Source organism: Oncorhynchus gorbuscha, linkage group LG11 (assembly GCF_021184085.1).
Source record: "Oncorhynchus gorbuscha isolate QuinsamMale2020 ecotype Even-year linkage group LG11, OgorEven_v1.0, whole genome shotgun sequence".
NCBI lineage: Eukaryota > Metazoa > Chordata > Actinopteri > Salmoniformes > Salmonidae > Oncorhynchus > Oncorhynchus gorbuscha.
The window spans coordinates 36,657,778-36,680,064 of NC_060183.1; the positions used below are offsets into that span (position 1 = coordinate 36,657,778).

Consider the following 22,287-nt stretch of genomic DNA (forward strand, 5'->3'; position numbering starts at 1 on the left):
TTTGGTTTACAGGAGTACTTATGGTTCTGCGCCCAGATATCTAACTGATTACTTTCCCCATATTAGGGATGCACACAATCACAGCCCCAGATCAGGTGTTGCTAATGTGCGCTTATACAGGTTCAGGCGTAATGCTGGGAATGGTACTTTCTTGTATACTGGAGCATCAGAGTGGAATGAGTTGCCTCTGCCCACAAAAATGACATCCTCTCTGGGCAGCTTTAAAAAGAAAAGTTTTAAAACACTGTTGGATGTCTGCTGTGCCCATATGCATGTACCCTATGATGTAACTGCAATGATGAAATAGATTTTCCTCTTTGTTTTTATGTTTTATTATCTAGCTGTCAAACTGTGTTCAACCGTGCTCGATCTTGCCTAGACATATTGTCTCAAGAGGACCACAATGGAAATAAGTCCCAGACTTTGTGTGATATCCTCCATAAATTTACTCATGTGCATGTATGACTTTTTCAAGTTGTATGCTTGTTTTTTTTTTTAAATGGTCGAATTAATAAACTAAAACTTCACAGTGCTTTCAGAGTCCCGCACTTTGAGCTACGATGCAAATATTGGTGTAAATTCTTCACAGTTGTGTTCTGTGGGTGTCACGGAGTTCACCGATACCCCATTTCAGCATCACTGACGGTTCTGACTTATGTCGACAACTACAAATACCTAGGTGTCTGGTTAGACTGTAAACTCTCCTTCCAGACTCACATCAAACATCTCCAATCCAAAGTTAAATCTAGAACTGGCTTCCTATTTCGCAACAAAGCATCCTTCACTCATGCTGCTAAACATACCCTCGTAAAACTGACCATCATACCAATCCTCGACTTCGGCGATGTCAACTACAAATTAGCCTCCAATACCCTACTCAATAAATTGGATGCAGTCTATCACAGTGCCATCCGTTTTGTCACCAAAGCCCCATATACTACCCACCACTGCGACCTGTAACACTCTCGTTGGCTGGCCCTCGCTTCATACTCGTTGCCAAACCCACTGGCTCCAGGTCATCTACAAGACCCTGCTAGGTAAAGTCCACAATTATCTCAGCTCGCTGGTCACTATAGCAGCACCTACCTGTAGCACGCGCTCCAGCAGGTATATCTCTCTGGTCACTCCCAAAACCAATTCCTCCTTTGGCCGCCTCTCCTTCCAGTTCTCTGCTGCCAATGAATGGAACGAACTACAAAAATCTCTGAAACTGAATACACTTATGTCCCCCACTAGCTTTAAGCACCATCTGTCAGAGCAGCTCACAGATTACTGCACCTGTACATAGCCCATATATAATTTAGCCCAAACAACTACCTCTCCCACTACTGTATTTATTTATTTAGCTCCTTTGCACCCCATTATTTCTATTTCTACTTTGCACATTCTTCCACTGCAAATCTACCATTCCAGTGTTTTACTTTCTATATTGTATTTACTTCGTCACCATGGCTTTTTTTCTGCCTTACCCCCCTTATCTCACCTCACATCGTATATAGACTTATTTTTCTATTGTATTATTGACTCTTTTACTTCATGTGTAACTCTGTGTTGTTGTATGTGTCGAACTGCTTTGCTTTATCTTGGCCAGGTCGTAATTGTAAATGAGAACTTGTTCTCAACTTGCCTACCTGGTTAAATAAAGGTGAAATAAAATACAAATAAATACAAATTTCATTGATCAACAATCCATAGGTAAGGCTGTATAGTGGAATAAGTATGCCCCCAATGCAATTCTGAAGTCTAATACACCCAGTGCGATTCTAAATATTGTCAAATAACATTTTCAAAGTAACTATTGTCTTTTGTTGAATGTATATAACGTTCCAAATTAGTTTAGGATTATCTCGTCCAAATGACACGATGCAACTATTTGTAGCCATTTCCATCACTTTTATTTTGAAGTCGACCGTAAATTCCACTGTTGTGGCTAATCCTTATTGTGGCTACTTCACATAGGTTGTTCCCCCGCCCGGTGGGAAGTTTGCGTCGAACGAGATGTTGACATCTGACTTCATTTGCTCGTGAACTTCAGATTTGAATGGCTCATTGCTGCTCTCTGATGGTAATATTTGGAGATTGCAAACACGGATCCCAAACCGGCTGCTGCGCCATCGTGCATACATTTATTTTGTCCCCCCACACCAAACGCGATCACGACACGCAGGTTAAAATATCAAAACAAACTCTGAACCAATTACATTAATTTGGGGACAGGTCGAAAAGCATTATACATGTATGGCAATTTAGCTAGCTAGGTTGCACCTGCTAACTTGCTGTTGCTCGCTCATTTGTTCTGTGATATAAACATTGAGTTGTTATTTTACCTGGAATGCACAAGGTCCTCTACACCGACAATGAATCCACACATAAAACGATCAACCGAATAGTTTCTAGTCCTCTCTCCTCCCAGGCATTTTATTCTCTGGACTTTATATTGCAAATGGCAACTTTCATAAATTAGGTGCATTACCCCCACTGACCTCGTTCGTCTTTCAGTCACCCACGTGGGTATAACCATTGAGGAGAGGGCACGTGGGTACCTGCTTCTATAAACCAATAAGGAGAGGTAGGACTGCACTGCGATTTTTCCCAAAGATGCTTAGATGTCACGTGTCCTACTTACCGTATATCAGTACACTGATAAAAACGTAAGCACCACGAAACTTCTATTTGATCAAATAAGTAGCAAATAGACCATACATTCTTGTTGTTGACCAAAATCGACACTCATTGACCTCCATTTTTTGTTTTTGCTTGGTCAGCGAAACAAAAAAAACACCCTGCTTTTGGTTTTAGTCACAATCTGTGTTATGTAACCACACCAAACATAATATACCACACCAAATCGAGTGCCTCGATTTACGTATGGAATAATACGAAATATTCTGAGACCAGGTTAATAAAGGAAGTACAAAAAAACCTTGATAAAGGGGAGGCGCATGTAAGCAGATGAGGGAATTTGGCTCGGATCGAATAGTTTATATAGTAAAACCTGCAAAAGACCTGCAAAAAAAACGTAGCTCAGTTTCTGATATTTGACTGCACACAATGTACAGTAAATATAAAGAGGATGGGCTGACGTGGTTTTGTGTTGATAAAGGGCAAATAGTGGGTATTCTGCCAGTCATGGTAAATGTTTACTAGGGATGTAGTCGGAGGATCGGCGCTCCCTATTTTTTTTTTCTAATTGAGAATATACGGAGCTGGTAAAAATATTTCTGGAAAATTACCTTAGTGTGCCCAACTAGGCAGGATATAGGCCTATGTTTTGATTGAAACAAAAATCGTCCTAAAAGAAAGACTAATAGTTTGTTAACACCATAAGCTGTAGACCTGAAGTCATATGTCAAATCGCCCACTAGTGGCCTCATATGGGTGGAATGTTTTTTCGTTTTTTTTTTACAGAATTTCATCATTAATAAAATAAAAAAAATAATATAATAATGCCGGACGTCCAGTGTTTCTATATCAAACGGTTTTGTTATATTTCATTCGGAAAGTTCAGACTGCTTAAATTTTTACATATTTTGTTACAGCCTTATTTTAAAATGTATTAAATTCCCCCCCCCCCCAATTTACACACAATACCCCATAATAACGAAGCAAAAAAACGTTTTTTGAAAATGAGCAAATGTATATTAAAAAACCTTGCAAAATCACATTTACACAAGTAGTCAGACCCTTTACTCACTACTTTGTTGAAGCACCTTTGGCAGCAATTAAAGACTAAGTCTTCTTGGGTATGACACTACAAGCTTGGTACACCTCTATTTGGGGATTTTCTCCCATTCTTCTCTGCGGATCCTCTCAAGCTCTGCCAGGTTGGATGGGGAGCGTCACTGCACAGCGTCGCTATTTTCAGGTCTCTCCAGAGATGTTCGATCAGGTTCAATTCCAGGCTCTGGCTAGGCAACTCAAGAACATTCAGAATCTTGTCCCGAAGCCACTCCTGTGTTGTCTTGGCTGTGTGCTTAGACTCATTGTCTTGTTGGAAGGCTCATCTTCCATTGATCATCCTTGAGATGTTTCTACAACTTGATTGGAGTCTACCTGTGGTAAATTGAACTGATTGGACATAATTTGGAAAGGCACACACCTGTCTATATAAGGTCCCACAATTGACAGTGCATGTCAGAGAAAAAAACACGCCATGAGGTTGAAGGAATTGCCGGTAGAGCGCCGAAACAGGATTGTGTCGAGGCACAAATCTGGGGAAGGGTACCAAAACATTTCTGCAGCATTGAAGGTCCCCAAGAACACAGTGTCCTCCATCATTCTTAAATGGAAGAAGTTTAGAACCACCAAGATGGTGGTCACTCTGACAGAGCTCCAGAGTTCCACCGTGGAAGGAAGGACAACCATCTCTGCACTCCACCGAATCAGGCCTTTATGATAGAGTGGTCAGACGGAAGCCACTCCTCAGTAAAAGTTATATGACAGCCCACTTGGAATTTTCCAAAATGCACCTAAAGGACTCTCAGAACATGAGAAACAAGATTCTCTGGTCTTCATGGCTTGGTTTTTGCTCTGAGATGCACTGTCAATTGTGGGACCTTATATAGACAGGTGTGTGCCTTTCCAAATGATGTCCAATCAATTCAATTTACCACAGGTGGATGAGGAGTTTGATGAGGAGTTTGTTTTATTTCATCCATTTTAGAATAAGACTATAACATAACAAAATGTGGAAAAGGGGAAGGGGTCTGAATACTTTCCGAATACACAGTATATAAAGTTTAATATTGGGATGCAAAGTCTAAATTGAATACATTTTAACTCTATATCTGACATGATAAATGTGTCTACTTTTTTAAAGCTCATAACCGTGTGTGAAGTGTATACCTTTGTTTCAAAGTACATATGTTTAAGACTACCAATAAACACACTGTGTGACCCTGATTTAGCGCACTGAAGTAAAATATCTAAATGCATATTCCCATGAAACTGACTGAGATCAAATGATTGGCATGCAGTTTGAACATTTCCCCGGAAAATGTAAAGAAATATATTTCATGAATAACCATGTGCTCCGGATTAAAAATATACATTTTTCTTCTGACAATACAGTTGAAGTGAGAAGTTTTACATACACCTTAGTCAAATACATTTAAACTCAGTTTTTCACAATTCCTGACATTTAATCCAATTAGAAATTCCCTGTCTGAGGTCAGTTAGGATCACCACTTTATTTTAAGAATGTGAAATGTCAGAATAATAGTAGAGTGATTTATTTCAGATTTGATTTCTTTCATCACATTCCCAGTGGGTCAGAAGTTTACATACACTCAATTGGTAAAATTGCCTTTAAATTGTTTAACTTGGGTCAAACATTTTGGGTAGCCTTCCACAAGCTTCCCACAATAAGTTGGGTGAATTTTGGCCCATTCTTCCTGACAGAGCTGGTGTAACTGAGTCATGTTTGTAGGCCACCTTGCTCTCACATGCTTTTTCAGTTCTGCCCACAAATTCTCTATAGGATTGAGGTCAGGGCTTTGTGATGGCCACCCCAATACCTTGACTTTGTTGTCCATAAGCCATTTTGGCACAACTTTGGAATAATTGTCCATTTGGAAGACCCATTTGCGACAAAGCTTTAACTTCCTTACTGATGTTTTGAGATGTTGCTTCAATATATCCACATAATTTTCCTACCTCATGAAGCCATCTATTTTGTGAAGTGCAGCAGTCCCTCCTGCAGCAAAGCACCCCCACAACATGATGCTGTCACCCCCATGCTTCACGGTTGGGATGGTGTTCTTCGGCTTGCAAGCCTCCCCCTTTTTCCTCCAAACATAACAATGGTCATTATGACCAAACTGTTCTAGTTTTGTTTCATCAGACATGAGGACTTTTTTCTCCAAAAAGTACGATCTTTGTCCCCATGTGCAGTTGCAAACCGTAGTCTGGCTTTTTTAGGGCGGTTTTGGAGCAGTGGCTTCTTCCTTGCTGAGCAGCCTTTCAGGTTATGTCGATATAAGACTAGTTTTGCTGTGGATATAGGTACGTTGGTACCTGTTTCCTTCAGTATATTCACAAGGTCCTTTGCTGTTGTTCTGGGATTGATTTGCAATTTTCGCACCAAAGTACGTTAATCTCTAGGAGTCAGAACATGTCTCCTTCCTGAGCGTTATGATGGCTGCGTGGTCCCATGGTGTTTATACTTGAATACTATTGTTTGTACAGATGAACGTGGTACCTTCAGGCATTTGGAAATTGCTCCCAAGAATGAACCAGACTTGTGGAGGTCAACAAATTTTGTTTTGAGGTCGTGACTGATTTCTTTTGATTCTCCCATGACGTCAAGCAAAGAGGCACTGAGTTTGAAGGTAGGCCTTGAAATAGGTAGGCCTTCCAATTAACTCAACTGATGTCAATTAGCCTATCAGAAGCTTCTAAAGCCATGACATAATTTTCTGGAATTTTCCAAGCACAGTCAACTTAGTGTATGTTAACCTCTGACCCACTGGAATTGTAATACGGTGAATTATAAGTGAAATAATGTAACAGCGTTCTTCGTTTGTCAAAAGAGAGTCAGACCGAAATGCAGCGTGGTGGTTACTCATGTCTTTAATGAAGGTAGAGCGATACATGAAATAACTATACAAATGCAAAACAACAAAACGGAACGTGAAACCTAATTACAGCCTATCTGGTGAAACTACACAGAGACAGGAACAATCACCCACGAAATACACAGTGAAACCCAGGCTACCTAAATACGGTTCCCCATCAGAGACAACAAGAATCACCTGATTGAGAACCGCCTCAGGCAGCCAAGCCTAAACTAGACACACCCCTAATCAACCATAATCCCAATGCCTACAAAAAACCCAATACGACAATACAATAAACCCATGTCACACCCTGGCCTGAACAAATAATAAAGAAAACACAAAATACTAAGACCAAGGCGTGACAAATAATCTGTCTGTAAACAATTGTTGAAAAAATAACTCGTGTCATGCACAAAGTAGATGTTCTATCTGACTTGCCAAAACTATAGTTTGTTAAAAATAAATTTATGGAGTGGTTGAAAAACGAGTTTTTATGACTCCAACCTAAGTGTATGTAAACACCTCCGACTTCAACTGTATGTGTGGTCATATGAAAACTTTGCAATTGGTGGATGCATTTTATGCATAGGCTTATTCTACAATGATATTCAATAGGCTGCATCCATCAGTACAAACTTTGATTGAGAAATGACATCATAAAAAAAAGTGTGCTCTACTTAGGCTCATTTAGCTATTTGACCCCTGTATTGTATCCCCAAAAATATATTGAAATGCAGTGAAATGAATTGAATAACACATAAATGGTAAAACCGACAGTCAAAAAATGTATTGTAATGAATAAGATTTAGAAATGTTTATCCTATATCAATCAAATATATGAAAGCTCAGGAAATATTTCCATTTTCTGGACACATATTTAACCCCTATTTTTGTTGGCACAAAACTACCGCCATAATTTTAAAAAACAGGTTACTTTCAGACGAGTCCCGTGATGTAGAGCAAAATGGAGAAAACCATTGTTGTTCATGAGTCTCTCCTTTCCATAGTGGGGTTTGTAGCCCAAACAGTTTGGACGCTACAGGCGTGTACAAAACATAAAATAGATCATATATGTATTTAAGATTAGATCTGATGACTCGTATCGATTTGTTACATTGCTGGCGTATGGGCTTCCTGACTACCAAGCTCTTATGTTATGATGCTCGGCATATATTCATCAACATCACATACATTACATAAATAACTCTTGGTTTATTCTAGCCTCAGAAGCCCAGGCTTGACTCCCATTTTGAGCTGAGCATTGTAATAATGAGTAATGACCACTAATGGGTGCTCTACACAGTGGAGTTCAGAGGCACTGGACACCACCAGACCTTTCAGTAGGATAATCATACTTTGGTTGTTAGTTTAATGCAACAACAGTAATTCACTGCGCACTGTTTCATTTGTTTGATATGCAGAGGAAAGAGAGCATTTTAATTGGGACCCTTCTGAAAAATGCCCTTCCAAACTAATGGCGTATGTTATTTAACACCACGGTAGAACAATAGACAAATTGGAGACAACAGAAGAAAGACATTGATATCTGAGGTAAGACACACCAACAAGGAAAAGATCCTCACAGGGTGGAGATACTGGGAAATCATTGTCTGTTTCCTTGTGTAGCAAAGCATACGGTCACAAACAGCAAACAGTTATCAAGGCACATCATGTGTCAGTTGTTTCACAATGTTAAATTATGGGAATTAAAAAGAAGAGCAGAGTTGATGACTGAGTTCGTTTGATGACTGAATGTTTTATTTTGTGGGGAAAATCAAGAGCATTTCCTTGCTTTAGCACAGCTGTCTTTAGACAGTTTGTTTTACAGGAAATGGTACATTGGACTGAAAATGAAACTGTGTGGTCAGCGAATGGTTAGACTCATAATGAGGATCAAACAGCATAAAATCCTTGAGGTACTGTAAATAACTGCATTAATATGAGCAATACTAAAACTGTGGCTGAAATCACTCATTTGCTTTCTGGAGTTTCATGGTGAGCATGGAGGTGAACTGGTTTTTCAATATCATCCCCCAACCTGGGACATTTCTACATAAACATGTAATTATCTCTGTATTATACGTAGTAAAGGTACAGCATTTACAGCAAGTAAATGTGGTATTAGCGGTGGCGACCCGTCATCCAGGGCAGGAGGGGGCAGAGCCCCACCTGTTTTGAGCCCCACCTGTTAAGCAATTTAAAAAAAAGGTCATTCATTCATGTCACATAGAGTTAATAAAGCAGCCTACAAACATGGTTTGTTTCTTGAGTAAGGCAGCTCCAAAATGCAAGTGTTTCAGCCAATCTCAGTGCTTTCTGTGGTGGAGGGGCAGCCAGAGGAATATACAGAGCGTAGGCATTGACAATGTTCTCTAGTTGCGCCGTGATTGGCTCAGTGTTCTGTCACTCATGGGGACACCACGTCGCTGCAGAATCTACAGGGAGAGCTAGGCAGTTCTAGCCCCCTTGGGTGCTGCTATAGATTAAATTAGAAGTGCCCATCCAAGAAGGATCAAGGTCATTGGCCACAGATAAAATGTTGTCAAATCATGTTATAGCTTTGATTGAATTGATGCTACGTTCAAAATCTTAGCTAGATGCTAGACAAGCAGTTATCATCATGAATCACTTCGACAATGTATGGTCAAATCCTTTTCATATGAAGATAAATTATAGATATAATGTATCGGTGCTAAACGGCCATTGGACATAAACATTATACAACAAGTCGGAAATCGCAAATTCAACGAGTGGTTGGGAAGGAATCAGTGGCTAACTGCAAGCGTTGCAAAGCAATCACTATTTTGCTTCCCCTGCCTGCTATTCAGTGGACAGGGTGTATGGTCCAAGTCTGGGGTTAAGGATTTAAAACATCTGTCTGAAATTGTGTCTTTTTCAAGCTTAAAATGATAAACATTCACATCCAAAACCATGGGCCAGAAAAGGTTGAATACATTGTCCATACTGTCAATCCAGCATGACTTCTGCTATGTTCAAAACAACTGGAAACTCGGAACTGGGAAATCTCAGACTCCAGTGAGTTCAAGACAAGTGGAAACTTAGAAAAAAACATGCTCAGATTGGGAAAATACATTCTGAACGGTCATCCAACTCAGAATTCCAAGCCGGGAACTAGAGTTCCGACCTGAAGATCACTGACGTTATGATTCAACCTCTTTTTTGTCAGTGTTGCTAGTTGTCTTGAAAGCACCTTTGATTACAAAATTTTCCCACAAGAAGGAACACCGTGCCACCTTCCTGTTCAAGTGAGCATAGCACAACAATCAATGGTGAATCCATAAACATCATGTATGCTTCTGCATAAATTAGCTCATGTGCTTTTCTTCATGAGGAGGGGATACTATAAAATGTTTTTCGGTCTGTAACTGCTGTTTGCCAGTGCTCTTCCCATTCAAATATTTGTTTTCAACAAAAAGTTAATGTATATTTCCAGTATATATTGCAAGGGTCATTTTGTTTGCGCTGTCAGTGTGTCGGTATATTGTCTATGATTGTATTTTTCTTCCTTTTTAGACCACATAGGCCAAATAAAATACTTCAAATGCTAGGCTAACTGCATGTCTCGTACGATCTGAATTTCTGTTGGTGTCCATTTTGAAAGTGCTGAACTGAAAGGCTTCCCTCGTCGCAGCTCGTCTGCTTGCATTTAGAATGAAGTGTTAATGATAAGAACAAACATTATGAGTTTACTGAACATCGATGTCATAATGTTTGTGTATGGTTCAAATTTCAACACTCATGGAGTTCGTTACCATTAAAAGGACAATGAGATTCTTATCGACTTACGCAAATCCACAAGGGGTGAGTTTAAGAAAGTCAGCCATATCAGCTAAGTTTTTAAAAAGTCAGTAAATGGGGCTGAATGAACTGTTTCGCTGCCAGGAAGAGGCTGCACTGATAGCCAGGTGTGGTAAGGATTCACCTCATGGTGCAGAAGCAAAGCTCTGCTGTCGGGACAGCTTTATGTAGGCCATAATAGTTTGTGGGCACTGTTTGTCACCGTTATAGTGCAATTAATGTATTGTTTAGTGTTGTGTATCGTTGTGGCTTTTCTGGCATGCATTTAAAAAAATTGTGGCATTTGCCCCATCAAGATTTGCATGCTAAAATCACCACTGGGTATAAGCACAATTATCTGTGGTTTGTTGTTATCAAAACAAACGTGAAATGTGTTAACATAGAAACGTAAAACATGTCCCTTGAGGTATCAGTAAATGTAACATGATTCAACTTTATCTGACAGAGTCAATGTGAGTGTACGTGCGTGCATGAGTCCTTTTGTGCTCTCAGTGATTCGCACACAGTTTACAGTCTCAATGAGGAGCGCCAGCACATTCCTGACAAGCTCCTTCTCTATGACCTCCTGGAGCAGGTCATCTGTATGACCCTCCGACAGTTTATCACCAGGGCCAGTTGAAGCTGCTAGACACTAAAAGGGGTCCAGGTCCCATCTCTGCTGAGCCAGGAGGGTGTTAGTGCTTGGGGTGCTGGGATCCCCGGGCCTCCCTGTGAGCAGAAAGATAAAGCAGGGTATAGTTTACAATAGTTTATATTCTGTTTCATTCCATGTTGCAAGAGATATTTTGCTGTACCTACTACAGTTATCACTTACTAAGTAGTAACTGGATTTGTCAGTGTCTCGTATTTACTGTCAAAGGCAGTTTGGGAATTTCCTGTTTCTAACTCATTTTAACACGCAGTCTTAAAATACTATGCAATACCGTAAAGATTTAACCAAAAGATTGATAGGGAACTATTCTAAATATAAGGAATGACTAGTCCTATATTGAGAAGCCACCCACATGACTTTACAAGACGTAAAATCCCCCTGACACAAAAAGAGAAAGCGTGTCTGTGGGGGTGTTTTCACACGTAGCAGTTTCGGATAGGTTTAGAATGTGCACACACATGTTCTCACATGCTAAGTCATTGTCACAAGATCATGAGTCAGAAAAACACCATCTCATTGATTATTCTGGTCTCAACAGCATCTCTACACCTTTAGAGGTTACAGTACATCATCTAGTCTCTCTCTCAGCAACCAACAAACATAGGAAACTCTTTGTAGTAAAACCTGAGACAGAAATGTGTGCAAATCAAGTAAGAACAGAAGAAAAGTTACCTCTCCGTCTGCGATAGCCAAAGATGGCAGCAGCAATGACCATGGCCACTGTCAGTGATGTGCCCAAATGCAATAGAAAGGGTGTCACATTTACTTTTACTATGCATTGCTAGTGGTAGGTCTATTTCATCTGTGAAGAAAAAAGATTGAGAGTCTAACAAATGTTATTTTGAATCATCAAACATATATATTTGGCTGATGTAACACAATACATAACAAGAAGTTGCAAATGGTCTCAGTGAGAAGTTCAAAACACAAACAAGCATTTTGGAAATAACCCAATATTACACCAGATAGGCCGGTGCGAACAGAACTTCCCCAAATCTTAACCAACAGTGAAATGTGAAATGTGGTTTTCATGGAAAGATGGATGCTCTTTATCTCCACCATCTCCATTGCCATCTCTAAAGCCTTTTCCCTCCCGCGTTGACGTAGAACTCCTACAAATGTGTTTTGTTGAATGGAAGGGTAAATATTACGCTTTGACACCATGATCATTGAGGAATGCACCCAAATATATAGCACCTTTTAAATCAACAACACATCTACACTCAACGGTAAAATAAATAAATAAATAGTGTAGGCCTCACCATAACCTCCTAGTTTCCATTACCTTGTGCAGTCAGTACAATGTCACGGAGTCTCATTTCTAGGGTATCGGTGTGAGGCCAGACATTGCAAAGTGAAAATAAAAAAACAGGAGATAACACATTTATAAGCAGTGCATAAGCAGCTTATTCATGTGTTATGTATGAGTTATTCATGTGTTATGAAGTCCTTATTGAGGTACCCTTCAAATAAAGGGTTATCAAACGGGATCAAAATTCACGTCATACCTGGGATGTCAAACCTGGCTGACGGACCCTTTGGAACTTCCCCTTCCTCCACCAAGGCACAGGTGTAGTTGTTTTTCTCAGAGGATTTCACTGTTATCGTGCTGGTGACTTGGAACAGCTGGTCTGGAGTTCTAACAGTGGTGTCATTGGACTTTATGTTCCCGAGACTCCTGTCTTTCCAGGTCATTGTGGCCAGAGGATAGCCCTCAGACTCACAGACCAGCTCTACCTCATCTCCCCGACGCCTCTTCATGCTTTTAACAATAGTTTTATAGGAGGCTAAAAGATAGATGAACGTAAAAACTTTACTATGCAATAACATGAACATAGAGTGTAATTACAGCATTACTACTTAGATTTACGAGCAACTTAAAGTGTTACCACAATTATTTTAAAAGTTCCTTAATGTTTCTTACTCAATACTGAAAGACTGGAAATTAGAATTAGCCTAGAGTAATGTTCTGTTACACTGACAGATTCATGACTGACCTTTAACAGTCAAAGTTGTCTGTTTGTAATCAGCTCCCGCCATTTCCACGAGGCATTGGTAGGTCCCAGAGTCATTGATCCTCAGCATGGACACCTCTAGCTTGGCCCACCCATTGGTAATCTCTTCTGTCACCAATCGTACCCTGCCACGGTACTGGGGATTCTGGGAAGTGAGGTCTTCCTGTCTGTTCTCCAGCCTGTACACCTCCACAACTGGAGGAGGCCAGATGCGATGCCATATCACTGACAAGTCTGGGCCCTGGCCCCCAGGTTGGAACCTGCAACCCATGGTGACTACACCGCGGAACTCTGCCACGTGGAATGGACTGTCCACCTCCACTGTGAACAAGGCTGTGTGGAAAGAGAGAACGAGAGTTGTGTGTGTGTGTGGGGGGGGGGTTTCTATGAACTAAACAAACAAAAAACTTTAAAAATGTCTCTATTGTATTGTATTTTATTGAGTACTTAAAAACATCAATAACATACCTGCAAGAGTGGGCCATAAGACTACTTGTAAAACCAAAAGAAAGGCCTGCTCCATGCTAACTAGAGAAGAGAGAAAACATTTGAAATGTTGCAACCACAACCTTTTGTAAGTGGAATTATGAGTCAGTCTATTTAAATAGAACACACCAAAACGACTGTACAGATGTCAGACCTTAATTGGAGCCAGTTTGCTACAGCAGGAAAATAATCCTGCAGCAACAGGACATGTGAAGTATTATGTGGATTGTAATGAATGGACATTTTTGTAGGGGTTAACACATTTTTCGTTTGGGCAAATAAAGTCTGAAATTTCAAAGTGGAAATTAAACTTTAGAAGCCTTTTATAAACTGAAATACACTAAGTTTTAATTTCCTGCTGAGCAGGAAAATGCTCAGCAACAAGAGTGATCAAATGAAGATCCTACATCTTTATAAGGCTGGTCTGAGCTTGTTCTCTAGCGAGTCAGCAACTGGTGATCCAAAGGAAAAAAGAATATGGGCCTACAGTGCATTCGGAAAGTATTCAGACCCCTTGACTTTTCCACATTTTGTTACGTTACAGCTTTATTCTGAAATGGAATACATCGTTTTTTTCCCCTCATCAATCTATACACAATACCCCATCATGACAAACATCCCCACAGCATGATGCTGCCAACACCATGCTTTACTGTAGGGAGGGTGCCAGGTTCATTCCAGATGTGATGCTTGGCATTGGTTTCATCAGACCGGAGAATCTTGTTTCTCATGGTCTGAGAGTCATTTAGGCGCCTTTTGGCAAACTCCAAGTGGGCTGTCATGTGCCTTCCGTCTGGCCACTCTACCATAAAGGCCTGATCGGTGGAGTGCTGCAGAGATGGCTGTCTATCTGGAAGGTTCTCCCATCTCCACAAAGGAACTCTGGAGCTCTGTCAGAGTGACCATCAGGGTTCTTGGTCACCTCCCTGACCAAGGCTCTTCTCCCCCGATTTGCTCAGTTTGGTCAGGGCAACCAACTCTACGAAGAGTCTTGATGGTTCCAAACTTCTTCCATTTAAGGATGATGGAGGCCACTGTGTTCTTGGGGACTTTCAATGCAGACATTTTGTTGGTACCCTTCCCCGGATCTATGCCTCGACCCGATCCTGTCTCGGAGCTCTACGGACAATTCCTTCAACCTCATGGCTTGGGTTTTTGCTCTGACATGCATTGTCAACTTTGGGAATTTATGTAGACTGGTGTGTGCCTTTCCAAATCATGTCCAATCAATTGAATTTTCCACAGGTGGACTCCAATCAAGTTGTCGAAACATTTCAAGGATGATCAATGGAAACAGGATACACCTGAGCTCAATTTCAAGTCTCATAGCAAAGGATCTGAATACTTAAGTAAATAAGGTATCTGTTTTTTATTTTTTAACATTTCTACAAACCTGTGTTCACTTTGTCATTATGGGGTATTGTGTGTAGATTGATGAGGAAAATTGGTATTTAATCAATTTTAGAATAAGGCTATAACGTAACAACATTTGTAAAAAGTCAAGGGCTCTGAATACTTTTTGAATACCCTATATTTATGAATCTCTTGTTATGTTGCAAACATTTAATGCACAGTCATCATTCGAACTTGACAGCAACCTCATGATTGGTATTTCACATGCACAGTATATGGAAAAGACCATACAGGTATGAGTCAGCATGCCCGCACACACGCACACACACACACTTGGTCAAGAATAGAGGATGAAAACAAATGGAACACATCAGGCTTAGTGAATTGCATAAATTCAACTTTTAAATCAATACAATAAACCCACGTTCAAAAATATGTTGGGGTGTGCTGACATTCTAATTGTTATTTGTCCAATGATTTATTCTGCTTTTTGCTTGAACATATAATAAAACAATTGATCAAAAAAAGATATATATATATATATATATATATATATATATATATATATATATATATATATATATATAAAATCTGGATAAAAGTATAGTCGATTAGTCGATTTGAAGACTATATCACAGCCCAATAATATACCATGGAAAATATATATGTAGAAAAACATGAAAAAGATTTGTGCAGAGCAGAGGGGATATTGAAACTTAACAAAAGCATTTCTGTATTTAACCTGAGAATAGTGGATTTGAGAACGCCTTTGAGTAAAAGTCATCAAAAAATAATGGATTTTTTTTAAAGATACTAGACCATTATTACCCTACTTGCATACACTTAAAGATAACTTTAGAAGCATCTCATGAGACTGCATAATCTACCACCACCTTTTAAAATAAAAGCAATTAAGCCAAATATGTTGGCATATAAACAAAATGAAGTTCAGCACTCACTAAATGCAGTACATGCAGTCTTCTACCTTAATAGAAGTATTTCTTGTTCCTTCAGAGGCTCTTTCATAATCATATCACAGCTGTAACATATATTGTTATGTAGAGCAGTATTTATATTCCTATCTACTTCCCGTACTGTAATTCTCCTCCCCCCAAGCCATGCAGTTTCCTGATAGTGACTGTGCATGTGAAATGCCTTCACTTTGGCTGGACACAAAGTTGTCGAGTAGCCTAGTAATCCCTTATTTCTTTTACAAGGAAAAATTCTGAATTTACAGTGAAGGGGCAAGCCCAGCAGTCTACTATGAATAGCCTGAACAGGAAGTGAGCCAAAAGAACTGCTGCCAATGACTGGAACGAACTGCAAAAATCACTGAAGCTGGAGACCCATATCTCCCACACCAGCTCACAGATCACTGCACCTGTACATAGCCCATCCAACTACCTCATCCCCATACTGTATTTATTTACTTATCTTGCTCCTTTGCACCCCAGTATCTCTACTTGCACATTCATCTTCTGCACATCTACCATTCCAGTGTTTAATGGCTATATTGTAATTACTTCCCAACCATGGCCTATTTATTGCATTACCTCCCTTATCTTACCTCAATTGCACTCACTGTATATATTTAATTTTTTTCTACTGTATTATTGACTGTGTTTGTTTGTATTCCATGTGTAACTGTGTTTTTGTATGTGTCGAACTGCTGTGCTTTATCTTGGCCAGGATGCAGTTGTAAATGAGAACTTGTTCTCAACTAGCCTACCTTGTTAAATAAAGGTGAAAAAAAAAATAAAAAATGTCATGAATAAAATATAATAGAATCTTTACTAGTGGGCGCCATTTACTCAACCAAAGCTATCTGACTATCCCTATGAACCTTCCTCTATAGGAGGGCCCTGTTCTTATTATACCTCAGGTGGGCCGTATCTGCTTTAGTTTTTAGATGATCGATCTCTGTCAAGGGAGGAGCTGTTATTTATATATTGTGTATATTTATTTATTTAGTTTGTTGGCATTGTCAATTCTTGCACTTTTTCAAATTACTGTATGTGGCTGGACAGACAAACGCAGCTGAGTATTAACCTGTAAACCAATCAAAACTTGTTTACTATCCCAGGTACTATCAAAGACAAGACAGCAACGTCACTGAAAGAAAAACTTTTAATAGTTGCCTCTCGTTGTGTTGTTGTTCTCCGGTGGCTAGCAAGCCAGTTAAAATGGTCCCTTTCCTAAATTAGCCATGTATAGGACAAGTAGTGTAAATCTAATACAGTCATCAAGGTGTAACCCACTGATTTCATTCATACTGCCGAATATGAAATTACACATTATCCCTATCAATAGTAGGATGAATGCAGTGCAGCCTACCTCAGACTGTCAGGATGTTCATTTTCTAGCTCACAAGCTACATTGATGATTTATTTGATAAATTCTTGTCTCTCACTATCTATTCAGCTCTCCTGTGTCCCGCTCCCAGAGATCAACTAAGCGCTATTCACCAAGCATGGGCTGATTCACTCACCTGTGAGGAGAACCATCCTACTGCAGTTTGAACTAGCCTTGCAGTCACTATTTAGGCATTAGGACCACATATGCATTTGCCTGTTGTCTTTTCTTTGTGGATTTTGTCTTACGCAGTCTAGTGCTTTTTAGAGTTGAAAAACACCCACTACAGATACACGTGCTTGTTTGAATTTAGTCTTGATCTCAAAGACTAAATTATATGTAGAATCAGTTTAACAGATGACAAAACAGATTATTTTACTATTGTAACATGCAGTGGGGAGAATTCTAATCTCCCTGTCAGGAGCTCAGAGTTCTCCTCTCTGGACCACACAAGCTTTAGATTGCATTATGCTAAGGCCCTTGTCTCTCTCTACATCAGGCCCTTGTCTCTCTCTACATCAGGCCCTTGTCTCTCTCTACATCAGTGAGGTACATTGGTGACCAGGGTAGGATCCTTTCGATATGCCTATGGGACCTGGGCATATAAAGAGAGAAGGGGGAATACTGAAGCATGTGTTGATGACAGTTCTTGTCTCCATCAGAGGCCCAGGCTTTTGGCATAAATGGTAAAGCTCTCATTCCTCGACTGCAATTTTGTAGGGTGGCAGGTAGCCTAGTGGTTAGAGTGTGGGGCCAGTAACTGAAAAGTTGCTAGATCGAATCCCCGAGCTGACAAGGTAGAAATCTGTTGTTCTGCCCCTGAACAATGCAGTTAACCCAGGCTGTCATTGGAAATAAGAATTTGTTCTTAACTGACTTGCCTAGTTAAATAAGGCTTAAATCAAATATATTGTAAGATTGTGCCCTCCATGGCACATGATTTACTGTGCATTTGGAGAGTATTCAGACCCCTTAAAATTTCTACATTTTGTTTATTTATTCTAAAATGGATCAATAAAATGATTCTCAATCTACACACAATACCCCATAATTACAAAGCAAAAACAGGTTTAGACATTTTTGCAAATGTATTAAAAAGAACCCAGATACCTTATTTACATAAGTATTCAGATCCTTTGCTATGAGACTCGAAAGAAATTGAGCTCAAGTGCATCCTGTTTCCATTGATCATCATTGAGATGTTTCTACAACTCAATTAGAGTCCACCTGTTGAAAATTCAATTGATTGGACATGATTTGGAAATGCACACATAAGGCCCCACAGAGAGTGTCATGCTGGTGAAAGAGGACCCAAAAGCGACTTGGCGAAAACAGAGTCTTTAATCCAGTAAAGTGAATACAAACAAAAAAACACAACTTTCACTCGAAATGACGAGGACTAACTGGAGACTCGATCTTGAACAGCAGGTGAACAGCAGGTTGCCTCGGGAAGGCACTCGAACCAGACAGACTCAGACACCTGCTCACCACGCAGCATCTGAGGAAAACACGACACGACAGGGCGATACACAATCACAGCACGGTGAATTCTAAACAGGGAACCGACAGGACAGGAACGGAACACAAAGGAAGAAATAGGGACTCTAATCAGGGGAAAGGATCGGGAACAGGTGTGGGAAGACTAAATGATTGATTAGGGGAATAGGAACAGCTGGGAGCAGGAACGGAACGATAGAGAGAAGAGAGAGCGAGAGAGTGAGAGAGGGAGGGGGAGAGAGAGGGATAGAAAGAGGGAAAGAACCTAATAAGACCAGCAGAGGGAAACGAATAGAATGGGAAGCACAGGGACAAGACAAGATAATAAATGACAAAACATGACAGAGAGTCCATGTCAGAACAAAAACCAAGCCATGAGGTCGAAGGAATTGTCCATGGAGCGCCGAGACAGGATTGTGTCGAGACACAGATCTGGGGAAGAGTGCGAATAAATTGCTGCAGCATTGAAGGTCCCCAAGAACACAGTGGCCTTCATCATTCTTAAATGGAAGAAGTTTGGCACAACCAAGACTCTTCCTAGAGCTGGCCGCCTGGCAAAACAGAGCAATCTGGGGAGAAAGAAGAAGAACCTAATGGTTCTCTGACAGAACTCCAGAGTTCCTCTGTGGAAATGGGAGAACCTTCCAGAAGGACAACCATCTCTGCAGCACTCCACCAATCAGGTCTTTCTGGTAGCGTGGCTAGATGGAAGCCCCCCTAAGTAAAAGGCACATGACAGCCCACTTGGAGTTTGCCAAAAGGCACCTAAAGACTCTCAGACCATGAGAAACAAGATTCTCTGGTCTGATGAAACCAAGATGGGACTCTGGGCTGAATACCAAGCGTCACATCTGTAGGAAATCTGGCACCATTCATACAGTGAAGCATGGTGGCGGCAGCACAATGCTGTGGGATGTTTTTCAGCGGCAGGGAGTGGGAGACTAGTCAGGATCGAGGGAAAGATGAACGGAGCAAAGTACAGAGAGATCCTTAGAGAGAACCTGCTCCAGAGTACTCAGGACCTCAGACAGGAGTTAAGGTTCACCTTCCGACAGGACAATCACACAAAGAACACAGCCAAGAAAATGTAGGAGTGGCTTCGGGACAAGTCTCAATGTCCTGAGTGGCCCAGCCAGAGCCCGGACTTGAACCCAATCGAACATCTCGAGAGAGAGAGAGAGAGAGAGAGAGAGAGAGAGAGAGAGAGAGAGAGAGAGGGAGAGACCTAAAAATAGCTATGCAGCATTGCTCCCCATCCAACCTGACAGAGCTTGAGAGGATCTGCTTTGAAGAATGGTAGAAACTCTCCAAATACAGCTGTACCAAGCTTGTAGCGTAATACCCAAGAAGACTCGTGGCTCTAATCGCTGCCAAAGGTGCTTCAGCAAAGTATTGAGTAAAGGGTCTGAATACTTATGAAAATGTGATTAGTTATTTGTAATACCTTTGCAAAACTGTCTTAACCTATTTTTGCTTTGTCATTGTGGAGTATTGTGTGTAGATGGATGGGGGGAAAACAATGTTTTAATCAATTTTAGTACAAGGCTGTAATGTAACAAAATGCGGAAAAAGTAAAGGAGTCTGAATACATTCCGAATGCACTGTATTTTAATTGCTAGGTTACATTATATTTAGATACTTAAAATACTGCCTGAGACACCTTCTGCTATTTGTCTCCGTACTTAAATGTATATGCATGCATGTCTATTACATTATAGAACGGGTTGTTTAGATCCTGGATGCTGATTGGATTAGGATCGTTCCAAGCCTTGCTGTAACAGACAAACCTATGCCTGCTAACAGTTCCATCTAAAAATTAACACTGCACCTCCATAAGAATATCATGTTCATGTTGCTGTTCGAATCTTCTCTTGTATTTATCTCAACTCCGCACATTATTTCTCCTTGCGTCTAGCCTATAGCATTTTGTTCGGTACAGCAGGGGTTAATATAGGACTCGCTGTCTGCCTGTTTGACCTCAAAAAATGTTTCAATTTCAATCTCTGTAGTACCATAAATATGGTGAACAGTGCCCAGACGTGACAACTTTTTTCGCATCAACGTCATTATCATGGACATATCCAAGTAAATGCCAAGATAAAAAAAAGTTCAAACAAACGAAAATGTAGCTATTGTACGGTCATTCCAGGTTCAATGTTTGACGTGACAGTTAGCCGAAGTTGGTTAACTAGCTAGTAAGTGACATACACAAGTGACGAACAGTTATTTTGAATAGCAACCACAGAACAATGACCCAGACATTTCACCGGGTGTATAAGTGTGAAGCATTTGGTTGGCGTTTCCATTCACTATCATATATGGTGATGAGAGGAAGCTCAGTGGCCGGCAGCAGGAGAATGTGCCAAAATATTGATTTTGGCCACCATTCTGCAATTTTACGCAACGATGAAACATTTGATCTCCAAACAGTTTTCTGTTTCCAAAACTGTAATCTGTAACAGAGTGGACTGCGTTTTGTAGACTTGACCCTTTGCTAAAGTTTCTAAAAATGGCGTTGTTTAGGAGTGCAAGGGCGAATTGAATTATTGCACACGCGCACTTCACAGAGTAGGCGAACCCGAGTGGAGATATTCAAATTGATGCTAGAACCCGCCAATAGGATCTCGCTAGGCTACCTGCCGCCCCATATTGGGCAGCTGCTATTTGAGAACTCCTCTGGTTTAAGAATCAAACTCTGGTTATTTTATTGTAAGGCATTTTATTATAATTCTACAACTGTTTTTAGAGAAGTTTGTATTGCATTGTATACTTTGTTTTCTGGGCTCCCGAGTGGCGTAGCAGTCTAAGGCACTGCATCTCAGTGCGACAGGCTTCAATACAGACCCTGGTTCGATTCCAGGCTGTATTTACAACCGGCCGTGATTGGGAATCGCATGGGGTTTGAGCACAATTGGCCCAGTGTCGTTAGGGTTTGGTCGGAGTAGGCTGTCATTGTAAATATTAATTTGTTCTTAATTCTTTCTGGTTAAAAATGTGTACAGTAAACAATGCCATATGTATTGGCGCATATGCAGCTGCCGTTTTTAAACCTCCATTCTAGCCTACATGACACACACACATCGTTCTATCTACATGCTTTTATTTGGGTTTCTATGCAAAGTATATCATTCAATGTTTCTTTAAGCCTGCAGCTAGTTACTTGAAATAAGACAAAACATAATAAAAAATGTGAATTCACTGACAAGAGAGAGAGCTAGTTAATGAAATACAATACAAAATTGACATGTACAATAGCTGGCTTGTCAAACTACCATTGTCTAGCTTTCAATACATATTGGCTAAATTAAGTTACCGCTTCATACGATCCAAGGCAATTCATATTGCATGATGAATATTTCAAATGCACTCGAAAACAGATACAGTGGTAAGAAGAAGTATGTGAACCCCTTTGGAATTACCTGGATTTCTGCATAAATTGGTCATAAAATTGGATCTGATCTTCATCAATAACAATCATATATTATGCAAAAAGCGATGCATCATGTTGCCTTCTCCTCCATCCCCGCGTTCGTGCTTTTGCCGGATTCAATTCCTG

General features: G+C 40.3%; 1 protein-coding gene across 1 annotated transcript; it reads right to left on the reverse strand.

Annotated features, from left to right (window-relative positions):
• Positions 1–8,293: 8,293 nt before the first annotated feature.
• Positions 8,294–22,264, reverse strand: LOC124048566 (programmed cell death 1 ligand 2-like). Its single transcript, XM_046369488.1, is given in 7 exon segments — positions 8,294–11,084; positions 11,701–11,767; positions 11,769–11,830; positions 12,537–12,815; positions 13,026–13,376; positions 13,512–13,571; positions 22,151–22,264. Coding segments are annotated over 7 exon segments (942 nt in total). The 5' UTR covers positions 22,197–22,264; the 3' UTR covers positions 8,294–11,007.
• Between the last annotated feature and the right edge of the window lie 23 nt (positions 22,265–22,287).